General features: G+C 50.0%; 1 protein-coding gene across 2 annotated transcripts in view; it reads right to left on the bottom strand.

The window, feature by feature from the left end:
- Positions 1-13,926, bottom strand: part of ITIH5 (inter-alpha-trypsin inhibitor heavy chain 5) — a 64,523-nt gene that overhangs the window by 29,820 nt on the left and 20,777 nt on the right. Inside the window, exons 6-7 of one of the 2 annotated variants that reach the window (XM_034764487.1) lie at positions 10,727-10,896; positions 7,122-7,238 (exon numbers count right to left, since the gene is read on the bottom strand). In XM_034764487.1, the coding sequence (XP_034620378.1) occupies positions 7,122-7,238; positions 10,727-10,896 (287 nt within the window). Of the gene's footprint in view, positions 1-7,121; positions 7,239-10,726; positions 10,899-13,926 lie in introns of both variants that reach the window. The other variant, XM_034764496.1, reaches the window with a different exon arrangement.

Below are 13,926 nucleotides of genomic sequence, written 5' to 3' on the forward strand. Positions count from 1 at the left end.
GCCTCTGCTCTTCCCCCGCCCCCACTCCACCTCTTTCCTCAAGGCCCCACCCCTGCTCTGCCCCGTCCCGCCTCTTCCCCACCTCTTTCCACCCAGTTCCACCCCTTTCCCCGAGCGCGCCCCGTCCCCGCGCCTCCCCCTCCCTCCCAGCGTCTCCTGCACATCGCGGAACAGCTGATTGTGGTGGGCAGGAGGCGTAGGGTAGGGAGGGGGAGGAGTTGATTAGCAGGGCCACCAGCAGGCAGGAGAAGCTGGGAGGCGGGAGGAAGCCAGCTGCCTGTGGGTGCTAAGCACCCGCTAATTTTTTTGGTGGGTGCTCCAGCAACCGTTATCTGTACTACAGTGATGTCTTAGGCCCATACAGAGATTAAGTCTCCCTGGTGCTAGATATTGTACATACATCAGAGACTATTCCTGCCCCACAGAGTTTATGTTCTAGATCAGTGGTCTCCAAGCTGTGGGGCATGCCCACCTGGAGGGGGAGAACAGAGGAATGTTCGAGGGGACTTGCAGCGGGGCCCAGGCCAGCCTCCATGAGGGGCGAGGAGGGAGCGCCACCTGGCACCGCTCCAGCCCCAGCTGCAGCTCCACTCCACCCCCTGTTCTGCCCCCAGCCCAGCTCCGTCCCCAGCCACAGCTCCCCTCCGCCCCCTGCTCCACCCCGAGCTTGCCGTCAGCCCAAGTGCCTCATCTGAGGAAGCCATGGCTGTGCAGTAATGGGGGAGGAGGTGTGGACAGATTCCATTACTGGTAAGGATGGGAGGGGCACAAGAGGAAAAGGTTGGGCACCACTGAGCTAAATAGACAGGACAAAAAGTATGTGAGGAAACAGAAGCACAGAAGAGGAAAGTGACTTGCCCAGGGTTGTACAGCAGCTCAGTGGCTGAGCTACCAACAGAACCCAGCTCTGGCTCTCATTCCTGTGCCCTAACCACTGCTGACACTGTCCCAATTGAGTAAGGACTGCAGAACGGGCTCCAAACTGGTGGACCTGCAAACGGTAGCTGTCACTGGACTCTTTCCTCTGTCTCCCCACCCCACCCTACCAATCATCTGCAGTTTCAATAAAGTCTGTCAATGCACTTACCAGCAGCGATGTACTTCATGGAACCCAGCCGGCTTTTATGAGCGCATTAGCTGGCTGGCATATGGGACCTTACTGCCAGCCACAGAGCGAGAAACATTTTAAACAGCTGTGAATGGAAAAGCAAGGACAGCACCAGGAAAGTTGATGTTTACTTCTTCGGCACTTTTCAAGTCATTCCAGCACGCAAATCCCACTGAGCCAGATCTGGGAACTTCGCTAGCAACGCCTGGTGCGATGCGATCACCCGTGGTCGCTCTGCCTGATGCAATGATCCTTAGTAGACTATGTGTGGGTTTGCCTGTGCGGAAGCACATATTTCCACCCCCATTTGGAAGGGCAGGCTCCAACTGCAGCATGTCTGTTGCCTGTCATGGCCTATTCCAGAGTCAGACGTTCCCCGACTAAAAACATCTTCCAGTTTGCTTGTTCCCTTACGCACGTTCCATGTCTCTTCTGTATCAAGCCCCAGGGATGCACCAGGAAATGTGCTGAATGCTTCCAAGCAGATTGCAATATAGATCATTATATCTTGCCCACAGTCAGCCAATCTACAGGGACGATATTCTTCGCTGCCTCTTGTAAACGTGTTATGAAGTGCTGCTGCTTGCTGTTAAACAGCTGCTGCCTTCCACCCACCCCAGAGGTAGCTGCATGTGGGTGATGAGTGAAGCAATTCCATGATAGCTCTAGCTCATAAGGTATTAGGCATGGTCAGAGCTCAGAAGACCTGAAGATGTCTTGCGTAAGCGTTGTGGGTTGCAAAGACTTTGCACAATAAAAGACTCATTTTGGAGAGAAGTCAATATCACTTCAGTAGTACTTGGGCTCATCCCATCTCATGATGTACTAACTAGAGGCTTGATCCAAAGCTCACTGGAGTCTATGAAAAGACTGCCACATTGACTTCACTGGGCTTTGGGTCAGGCTCTAATAGTATTTCAGTTTCAAAACTTGCACTATCCTTACTTCCTATGTACTCTGAGCCCAATTCAAAGAGTTAATATTGACATATAAAGCCCTCTATGGTCTGGCCTCTACATGAGTGGCAGCAGCTCTCCTTCATCAACATAGCTGAGATTTTGCCAACAGTCCTAAGAGTTGAACTTCCAGAGGTGTCCAGATCTTGCATTCACTTCCCTGGGAGGGCTGATTTAGCCTCAATTTTATGGGCTTTGGAATGTTGTGGAAGACACATTATCCCACATCTGGCTAGTGTGAGGTTCTTGCACCTTCTTCTGAAATATCTCATGCTGGTCATGGTCAGAGACAGGATACTGGACTAGCTGGGTTTGATCCAGTCTGGCAGATCCTATGTTTCCAATGGTTCACCCATATTTTCACCTAATGGGAGTGATGGAGGTGACTCTATTCTACTCTATTCCAGAGTGGGAGGCTTCTATATTGACAGACTCTATGCTGGGCACATTGTATAACATTTGTCTGTGTTCATCCTACGTTCCTGGTTGGGTAGACACATTTGTAAATCTCCAGATAAAACCAGAAAGGCTGGCAGCTGTTCACATAGTAGCTTTGGAAATCACTGAAGGCTGCAATTAGGATTAGGATTTTGCTCAGTGGCTCCTTGGCAGTTTAAGGTAGGGTTTTCTGGAGAGCAGCCACCATTCAGATTAGCACTTCACTACCAGCCGGATCGGCGGGCAGCAATCCCACTGAAAGCCAGAATCTGGCCTCCGACTCCCAGTATGCTGAGGTCTTGGAGTGCTCAAAGCCCATACCGGCCGGATCGGCGGGCAGCAATCGATCCAGCGGGGATCAATTTATGGTGATAAATTGATCCCCGAGCGCTCTCCTGCCAACTCCTGTACTCCAGCTCGGCAAGAGGCACAGGCACAGGCACAGGCCTTACACCGTGGTAAGTATCTAAGTACATCGACTTCAGCTACGTTATTCACATAGCTGAAGTTGCGCAACTTAGATCGATCCCTCCCTAGTGTAGACCAGGTCAAAGAGCCTACAGCCAGTTCTTCAGCAACACAGGGAGTTTCTTTTGTGTGGGGCAGGGAAGGTGTCAAACGGTCCTGATGGTTGCTGACACTCAGAATCCACGCAATCAATCGAATCAACTTGAAACTACTCAAAAGAGGGCTGAGCGGCAAGGCATGGAGAGGCGGAGAAATGTTTATACAAGGTGCTCAGACTTTTCTAAGGACGTGACCGGTGACAAAAGCAAATCCACCTGAGGAGAACACTCAGCAAACCCAGTAAGACCTCAATCCCTGGGAACCGGGATCTCATTCTTAGCTAATTGTGACTTTCTAAAAGTTTGGTCAGAGAGCTGACCTGAAGCTTAAAAACTAAAACCACCCTGAATGGTTTAGTCTGATCCTTCTGAGCTTTTTTTCCAAATGGCTGGCTATAACGTTGTGTGAGATCACACATGAGCGATGTATTTACTGCAGCGACTGTATGCCGACATAACTTAGACTGATCCCATGTGCTAAACTTAGTGCTTCCCAATTCTTTGCCGGAATTGCATAGACCCCATTTCCTTCAGACTCATACTTAACACAGCTCTTCCATGTTCTATGTTCTATCATTTCGCCTTGCAAATGAAGGAACAAAACACTTTAGGCACTTTCCTTGCCAGCATAACAACAATAGCCACCTGCTAGATCTCGAGTGTGTAAAGTATTATATCATGTATCCTACTCTGGAATTTCTTGCCTCTGACAAATGCCCTGTCTGCCAAGTGCTGTAGGGAGAGTGACACACCCAGGACCAGATCCTCATCTGGTGTAAAGCGTCATAGCACCACTAATGCTGATTTACACAACATGAGGGTCTGACCCGAGTTCAAATGCTGTTAGGACCACAGCAGAAAGAAGCAATGGAGGCCTAGCTTCCCTGCTGGACTGTCACAATGGAGAAAAATGTTTCTTTCACAGAAACATTGAGAAGCTGCTGGCACTAAATGGATTTGAAGCCGTATGTTCTGTCTCTTCAAAGACACTGATACTTGGGAAAGAGAGCAAGACGGGGGGAACTGACTAGTTGGCACATAGTGAAAAGAAGAGCAGAGGAGCAGAAAAAGAACTCGCACAGCTGGACCAGAAGCATGAGGTCACCTGTAAGAGCTGCCCACCGGGGGTGAAATCCTGGTCCCACTGAAGTCAATGGGAGTTTGGGCAGCGATTTCAATGAGGCCGGGATTCCAGTCCCATGTAGTGCAGAGGATTTCAAAAGCCTGCTGCATTATTATGCAACAGAGAGTCCTGTGGCACCTTTAAGACTAACAGATGTATTGGAGCATAAGCTTTCGTGTCAATTCCCCACATCCTCCGCCCCTGCCCAGATAGGGTGACCAGACAGAAAGCGTGAAAAATTGGGACAGGTGCTGGGGGGTAATAGGCGCCTATTTAAGAAAAAGCCCCAAGTATCGTGACGTTCTCTATAAATTGGGACATCTGGTCACGCTACGCCTAGAACAGTCATTGTGGGGTAATTTATTTTACTACCAACACTGGCACTAACTTACTTACCAGACATACACCTAGTCTACCCAGTTATCCATAAGCAATTTGTCTTTGTCCGTGCGTACCTGGGCAGGCCCTGCCTCTCTATTAGCTATTTTACAATAGACTTGCTTATATAATATAGAATTATCCTATATCTTCCTTTAGAAGCCACAGCTTCAACTAAATCTAACCACCTCCCCTGAAAGCTAAAATCAAGTGCCTTTTAGTATATTGAATTACCTCCCCCAGGGCTTGTATGGCAAACCTGCAGCTAACTAAATGAACACATGAGCGTGGTTTCTAAATAAAGACGTACGGGCTATTGAATGAGTGCAGGCCCAACTACATGTGTCTGCGAAAGCAGCTTTGCTAACAGACCCCTGAAATTCTGCTGCTGTGTTGTTTGGCTGAAAAACGCCTGTGTTGTCTTTTACGTTGGATGGAGAAAACCAAAACCCATCCACCAGCCCCGCTTGCTGGAAACGGGGGATAAAATGTTCAGCAAGCAATGTAATGCTGAACCAGGGGATTAAGGCACTGAATGACCAGCCTGCCAAGAGTCGGTGTGAACTGCCCCAGTATTGTCTTTGATTGAAGGATTAACCTTTTACCACTAAAGGGTTTTATTTTCCTCCTGACGAGGGTTAAGATTATGGGGCATTAGCATTTCTTGTTCATGCTATTATTCCAAACAGCATGGCCCGGGATTAACCCTGGGAGACCTGCTCCTAAACTCAGCCAGCTCCTTGCACTAAACAGACTCAAATACCAGTTCCCTAGTTAGAGCAGAATTTAAAACACAAATACACAGGCTGGGGGGAAAAAGCTACTCCGAGTCTGCCCAGAGCATAGGGTCCATGGCGTCTTTCTGGAGTCCTCTCTGGATTGCCACAGAAGTAGCAAGTAGGAGCTATTTCACCGATGAGCACTTCTCTAGTCATCAGGGCTTGGCGAGGCGGGGAGAAGGGGCCATTACAGCGAAATCCTTGATTCAATGTGCTGTGACAGTCCTGTGTTACGTGGAATTTTGGAACCACAGAGGTTTCAGAGGCACATGCTGGTACAGATCTGCCTCTTTTCAAGGGCTGCATGTAGTTAAGGCTTTGTCTAAATATCATGGTTCAAACTCTCGAGACTAGGTTTACATCTGCTAAGTTAGTGCCAGTGTTGGCAGCCAAATAAATTAACCCCAGAAGACGGCTCTGGGCTGTACCAGCAGTCAGCGGAGCTAACCAGGGAACCTGAGAAGGAGGTGGGATGGGCTGATTATATGTCACTCACCCATCTTAATTATATGTCCCAACCCCAAGCCACATTGGACATGCCTCCAACCCAGCACTGCCCCTGCAGATTTGTATCAGCTTCCGCCCTTGTGCAGATCCCCCACAGCGGCATTTTAGCCTGTCTGGAAATGACAGGTGTCATTGCCTGATGGGGCATGGTTAAACCTGTGCTAGGTAAAGGTGCAGGCTCTCCATTTACTGGACAGGCCAGGGGGCTTTCAGCAGCGCTGGCCTCTCTGGCTAATCCTCACCTAGAAGGGGAGGAGACGAGATGAGGGGAAAGGAGGCAGCTATTGGGAGGGTCATGTCCTAGTTTCTAGGCTTCCCCAGACTTTGCCCCATTCACCCTCTCTTTCCAGCGCCTGCTGCCACTTGGCAGCTGTGGGAGCGGCACTCAGCTCTCAGAGACCGGGGTGAAATCCGGGCCCTATTGAAGTCAGTAGGAGATTTCCCATTGACTTCAGCGCAGAGGCAGATTAAGATTTATTGTGGCCCTGGGCACAAAGAACATTTGGGACCCCCACATTCCTCTCACCATGCGGCCCCACCCCCCTGCTCCTCCCCTTTCCCCCAAGACCCAGCCCGTAGCCTGACTGGAAGCCGGAGTCAAGCCATGGCAAGAGCTGCCCGGTGAGCCCCAGACCCTCCACCTACCCTGGGTGGCATGCCTCAGGGGGCGGGGACATGGGCCAGGGGCTGCTCTCGGGCACCCCAGCCCCCAACCCAGGGCAGGTGGAGGGGGGCTCAGGCCAGCCCCGTGTGGGAGAAGTGGAGGGCTCAGGTGAGCAGCTCAGGCCAGCTCTGTAGGGTGGGGGGAGCGGGGCTCGGGCAAGCCCCGCGTGGCGTTCCATTTTCCCTGTAGGAAATATGCTCACCCTACCACAGCCTAGTGCCAGGGGCAAGAGGACGAGCAGGGGGTGGGGCCACAGTTCCAGCAGCGATGATCCCCCCACTTCTATACAGGCTCCGGCACTCCTACGGGGGTCCCCAAATTGCCTGGGGCCCCTGGGCACAGGCCCCCTGGGCCCGTGAGTTAATCCGCCACTGCTTCAGTGAGGCCTGGACTTTGCTCAGGGTTTGCATGAGCCCAGCTCTGTCATGTCTCCATCCTCTTCCTCTTCCTTCCAAATGCTGAGATGCCTCACGGGCCTCCTGGTGCCGGGGGCTTCCCACGGAATTTCCCCGTAGCCCTGGTAGCCAGGCTACCAGCCTAAGTGGTCGTCATGGTAACCTCACAGCAAACCACTCTGCATCGCATAGCATCCCCTGCCTCACCTGTCTGAGCTTTGGTCCCAACATGGAGGCACTGCTGTCCAGCACGAACACAACATTCTTCGGCAGCGGCGGGAGATCCTGGGGGGCGAAGTAATGCACGAAGTATCCGTTCAGGATCTGAGGGAGGGGGGGAAAGTCAAAGACACGTGGCAGGTCACAATATTGTCAACCACACTCATCACCAGGACACCTTTGCCCCCAGTGAAGTCAACAGTAAAGTCAGTGGGAGCAGGATTGGTCCTTAATTCTGATAGCATCTTTCGTACCCATGACGTCACTAAACACTGAGCAGAGCTAGATGCTGCTGCATGGTGCAATGGGGAATCAGAGCGGAGGCAGAAAAGAATTAAGTGGTTCTGGTTGAATGGGGAAGAGAGATTTTCAGCTGAGATTTTAAAGGAGTCAGTGGCATGGAGGGAGACAGGAAGGCTGTTCCGGTTGGCCGGAGCCACAAAGAGGACAAGGTAGGGCTAAAGGAAGCAGGGACTGGGGGAGACAACTGAGGGCAAGGCCAGGCAGGGGTTAAAGACAAGGCAGGCGGCTTTGGACTAGCTCCTGAACAACTGGAGTTGTTTGAGGATGGACTGGACTGAAGGGCCGGGGGCAGCAGGCAGCTCTGCCCGGCAGGAGAAGCGGACGGGGCTGTGTGGGTGGTCTCAGCTGCTGGGACAAGGCTCTCTGTGTGTCTTGCTCCCCTGTTGCCACAGCTGCAGCAGCCCCCAACCGGCAGCTACCCACCTCCGCTGGGGAGGTCGACAGTGACTCTGTGAGTGGGGAGCCGAAGGCTGCACCCCGGCAGTGCTGAGTCCCCTGCTGGACAGAGTCCCCTCCTGAACCTGGCCTTTCAGTGCAACTCCAGGGCGTCTGCTTCCCCCGCTGGAAAAAGCCCAGGGGAAGTGGACAGGGCAGTGCCGAGGTCAGGAGGGGGCTGTGTCTGGCAGGGGCCCGGGTACTCACAGGGAGCAGCCTTCCCTGCTGAACCCAACCCTTCAGCATGGCCCCATTTGCTTCCCCTGGGCAGGTGGGCGCAAGACAGGCAGGGAGCTGGGTCCTGGCAGCCAAGATCACCCAACAGCTGCGAGAGAGGAAGGCTTCTTCAACTGCCAGGTGGTGAGCGTCACCCTGCCCCTGGGGGTACCAAGCACCCCGCCTGCCCTGCCTCTGGCCCCCGTGAGTACCAGGCCCCCTTTCCTCTCCCCTGCCCCTGTGAGGGGGTCACACGTGGGACATGAATCACCGAAGTGGGGGCTCCGCAAAAAACGTTTGGGAACCTCTGGTCTAGGTGAAAGAGGATGAAGGCTTGGACATGGATTTCAAGCAGAAGTGGGAGCAAGTTGCCTCATAATAGGTGGTGCAGAACCACTTGCCATAATTCAAGGAGGACGTTGATAAGCTGGAAAGGGTTCAGAGAAGAGCCACAAAAATGACTAAAGGCTTAGAAACAGGCCTGGTAGTGGCAGACTCCAGGACCACCATCTCTTTAGCTTAAGAAAGGGAAGGTGAAAGGGTGACTTAACAGTCTCTGAGTACCAACACGAGGAAAGAATATTCAATAATGGGCTCTTCAGTCTAGCAGGGAAAGGTCTAACACCATCCAACGGCTGGGAGTTGAAGCTAGACAAATTCAGATGGCAATGAGGCATATATTTTTGACAGTGAGGGTAATTAATCACTGGAACAATTTCCCCAGGGTTGTGGTGGAGTCTCCATCACTGGCAATATTTAAATCAAGAGTGGATGTTTTGTTAAAAGCTCTGCTCTCGGAATTCTTTCGGGGCAGTTCTCTGGCCTGTGTTATGCAGGAGGTCAGGCTAGATCAGGGGTCCCCAACGCGGTGCCCACGGGTGCCATGGCGCCCGCCGGGGTGTCTAAGTGCGCCTGCGTACTGGCCGGTGGATGAGCATCCGCCGAAATGACACTGCTTCTTGGCGGCATTTCGGCGGTGACGCCTATTGAGGTTGCCGCTTATCAGTGGCATTTCGGCGGATGCTTGTCCGCCGCCACAGTCCTCCGTGGCTCGTCATCTGGCGCCCGCCAGACGAAAAAGGTTGGAGACCACTGGACTAGATGATCACAGTGGTCCCTTCTAGCCTCGGAATCTGTGAATCTATTTAAAAATACGCATACTTTGAAGTGCACCTGTGTGCTGAGACATTGTGCAGAGGCCGTGTGGCTGGCCACGTCCCCACTGAAGCCATCAAAATAGGACTTACGTAGGTCTTCACACAGGGGTGATTTTTCAGCCTATGTGAATAGCTGGTGGAGCTAAAAGGGATATTGTTCTTTGTGTGTCTGTTTAGAGCCACCAACCCTAGCCATCTGCGTTCTGTTCACTAAATCTGTCATTTACTAATAGCTGCAGTTTGGCTTATGTGAAAAATTGCTAGGTATGTGGGTAGAGCTGCCGGGTGACTTTGATTTGACTGTTTTCTTACATATAATTTTTCCATTGTCCCCTTTCATGTGAATCTTTAACACTAAAAGATTAAAGTGCATGCTTGGGCTCTGAGTTTTAGTTATCTATCATGTGGGATTTAACTAGTTCCCTGCGGGGACAGATGTTCTTATGTAGTAGTAAGAGTTCCCTTGTGTTGCTGTTTCATATCAGTGGTGTATGAAGAACACATACTCTGTGACAAGAGAAGCCAACGTGTGGTCCAATGAGCAGTGTAATGACTGCGCTCATCTTGATCATAGAGGTGTGGCTCTGGTAGACTACAAAGGCACGCAATGATCTGGTAGGAAGCTACTCAGCTAAAGATGGAGTATCACATACAGGGACTAGTTGCCTCCCCTGAGTCACATTCAAGATAAGGGGTGTCAGTGTTGCCAGCTCTGAGGATTGGCTCACAAGTCTCCCAATAGCCGTTGTTTCTTAAAGGCTCAACTGCCAGAATCAGACTGCATTCGAATCTCAGTTTTCATGTCTTTTGAAAAAAGTAAGCTTCTAGCCTGTGAGCAAGGACACTCTAGAGCAGGGGTCAGCAACCTTTCAGAAGTGGTGTGCCGAGTCTTCATTTACTCACTCTAATTTAAGGTTTCGCGTGCCAGTCATACATTTTAACGTTTTTAGAAGGTCTCTTTCTATAAGTCTATAATATATAACTAAACTATTGTTGTATGTAAAGTAAATAAGGTTTTTAAAATGCTTAAGAAGTTTCATTTAAAACTAAATTAAAATGCAGAGCCCCCCGGACCGGTGGCCAGGACCCGGGCAGTGTGAGTGCCACTGAAAATCAGCTCGTGTGCTGCCTTCGGCACGTGTGCCATAGGTTGCCTACCCCTGCTCTAGAGGCTGGGAAACCAAAAGGCAACAAAAGAGAACCCAACATTTGTTATTTAAAAGATATAATCTCATGATTTTTAAGCCAGTCTTGTGATTTTTTGGGGGAAGGGGATATTAATCATCGGTGGGGTTGGCAGTACAAGGGTGGCTGCAATCTGGTCAATGTTACACCACTTAGATGTGGCCGTTAGGCTCCTACGAGCTGCAGAAATGACCCTCAATTGGAGAAAATTTGTTATGGAACGTGGGCATCCAACACTGTTCAGGCCACCTCTGGTATAGTCGATAGCACAAGGAAGGTGAGGCATGCATACTGTACCTGCACATCCCCGACATTCAGCTCCCTGTTGACATCATATCGAATGATAAAATCCCCCAGAATGCCATTGCGGGCAATCTGGGTTTGTTGTACAACACTGGGACTGAAGGTCACTTTGGCTAATGTTTTCGTCTGGCCGATCACGGTAGATGGAGGCGGGGAGATGTCATCTGGTAGGGAAAACACAACCAGCGATATTACAGCTTTTCTATTTATGTCGGACAGATTCACCATGACTCAGCGCAGTTCACGGGGAATTACCATGCCATGATATGTAATGAGCATTAGTGACTGTTCCAAGGAAGAACAAAATAGCTGCAATAAAATAGGAATGACCCTTTCCCCTTGCAACTCTAACTGCACCCAGCCCTGAAACCTTATGGGGGGATGGACAGATTTAGTTAACTTCCCAGCCTTGACGTTATTTTTGGGGGTGATCTTAAACCTGAAGGCTGGGTCTTCTCTGATTGACTGTTAAAGTACTCTTACCACGTTTTTTAAGAGAAGACGTTTGTCCCCAGGTCGTGGGCTAATGCCTTGCTGAGTGGGGCAGTTCTTTGCTTCCCTCTCTTAAAGGTAGCTGCATTTCAGTGAGATTGTACCTGTATAGGTTCCAAAGTACCCCAGCACCCTGCTATATGAATTGCAGATTGGTCTGAGTTTGGATCTAGTCTTGCATTTCCCCAAAATTCGGGTGTGCCTACATCCATTTTTAGTACATGTTGAAAACTTGGTGAAATTCTCAGCTGGGGTCAATTGGTGTAGGTCCGCTGTTGTCAACTGGAGGTACTTATATGACCATCATTACAATAGTATTTGAGCTCTTGCAATGTTTATTCTACTTTCCCCTCCCCCCACAATTGCAGGGAACTGCCATTGTGCCCATTTTACAGATGGGAAACTGAGGCACAGAGAGGCCAAGTGTCTTGCCCAGGCTCACACCGGTAGTTTGTGACTGAGCAGAGAATTGAATCTGATCTCCCAAGTCCCAGGCTAGCACTTTAACCATGGGATCATCCTTCCTCTCTTACTGGTTGCTCCTGGAAGTGGAAGCACTGGGAGACATCCGCATGCAGGGAAAGCAGTGAAGTCGTCCAATGGAAGAGGAAGGTCTCCCTTAGAACACTGAGAGAGTGCCCCATTGCTCTCCATCTCATTCAGGAGCAACACGGACAGGTACCTCCATTCAGCCAACAGGGCCTGCCATGGAACAGCAAGAGGGAGCAGTAAAGGGCAGAGTAATGGAGGCAGGGAAGGGTTTCCTTTTAAGCTTCAAGAGGGTCTAGGAGGAATTTCTCTGATGCTCAGTTGGTGTAATCAGCATCGCTCCATGAGATCAATAGGGCGACCCTAACCAACGCCAGCTGCGGATCAAGCACCTCCCTCTACACTTACAGGAATCTAACGCAGGGTTTCCAGAATCTAAAACAAACCCAGAAGCATTTCAAGACACCAGGGGTGAAATCCTGGCCCCGGGTCACCTCCTCTTTAAAGAAGATGCTTCCTGTCCACCTGTCCTATTGAACCGGATTTGTGAAACTCAGGATACATCTACACTGGAATAAAAGACCTGCGGCACGGCCGTGGCCGGCCTGGGTCAGTTGATTCAGGTTCCGGGGGCTCAGGCTGTGGGGATAAAAATTGCTGCATAGACGTTCGGGCTCAGGCTGGATCCCAGGCTCTGGGACCCTTCACCCTCGTGGCAATTTGACAGTCCCGCAGCCTGCGCGCTATGAACCCAAGTCAGCGGAGGTGGGCTAGCCGCGGGCGTTTAGTTGCAGTGTAGACACACCCTAAGAGGACACTATGATGCAAATGAGGAAGTGTTAAAACTATTTAACAATTAGTCTTAATGGGTTTATAAGAGAATTACCCAGAGTCGTGACTTTGGGTACGTCTATACTTACCTCCAGGTTCGGCGGTAAGCAATTGATCTTCTGGGATCGATTTATCGCGTCTTGTCTAGACGCGATAAATCAATCCCGGAAGTGCTCGCCGTCGACGCCGGTACTCCTGCTCCGCGAGAGGAGTACGTGGAGTCGACGGGGGAGCCTGCCTGCCGCGTGTGGACCCGCGGTAAGTACTTTGTAGTTCGAACTAAGGTACTTCGACTTCAGCTACGTTATTCACATAGCTGAAGATGCGTATCTTAGTTCGAACTGGGGGGTTAGTGTGGACCAGCCCTTTGACTGTTTGGTGCTATGTACACTCTAGATTTCTCCAGCCCCAGAAGAAAGCAAGAGGAGTCATAAATCAATATCTCTTCTATTGGATTTTATCTCAGTGTTGATCCCATTTGACTCATAAGGCTGCTCTGTAATGTGATGAATTGATTAGAGTAACATACACTCCTCAGATACAGTGTACCAGATGTGCTGGGATTGGCGCTTCTTTTCATCCATCTTTTCTCTCTTCAAAGATCTTGGTTAACTGACAACATGCGGGAACTGTCCAGAATTCATAACACTGTGTTAAAAGAACATTTGCATTTTCTGATTTACCTGGAGAGCTTCACCTTCGCCTCCCTGGGTTTTATCAGAGTTTGACAGGCAGACCTAGCAATTAGTGAAATTGCATTGCCAAGTAGGCTGATATATTTCATAGATTCCGTGGCCAGAAGGGACCATTGTGATCATCTAGTCTGACCTCCTGTAGGCCAGAGAACTTCCCTGAAATAATTCCCAGAGCAGATCTTTAGAAAAACATCCAATCTTGATTTAAAAATGGTCAGTGACGGAGCATCCACCACGACCCTGAATAAATTGCTCCAATAGGTAATTACTCTCACTGTTACAAATTTACACCTTATTTCCAGTCTGAATTTGTCTAGCTTTACCTTCCAGCCATTGGATCATGTTACATCTTTCTCTGCTGGATTGAAGAGCCCATTATCAAATATTTATTCCCCACGTAAATACTTCATGGACTGTAATCGAGTCATCATCTCTTTGTTAAGCTAAAGATTGAGCTCTTTGAGTCTATCACTATAAGGTATAAAGAAGAACAGGAGTACTTGTGGCACCTTAGAGACTAACAAATTTATTAGAGCATAAGCTTTCGTGGACTACAGCCCACTTCTTCGTGGGCTGTAGTCCACAAAAGCTTATGCTCTAATAAATTTGTTAGTCTCTAAGGTGCCACAAGTACTTCTGTTCTTCTTTTTGCGGATACAGACTAACACGGCTGCTACTCTGAAACCT

The sequence above is a fragment of the Trachemys scripta genome, chromosome 1 (genome assembly GCF_013100865.1).
Source record: "Trachemys scripta elegans isolate TJP31775 chromosome 1, CAS_Tse_1.0, whole genome shotgun sequence".
NCBI lineage: Eukaryota > Metazoa > Chordata > Testudines > Emydidae > Trachemys > Trachemys scripta.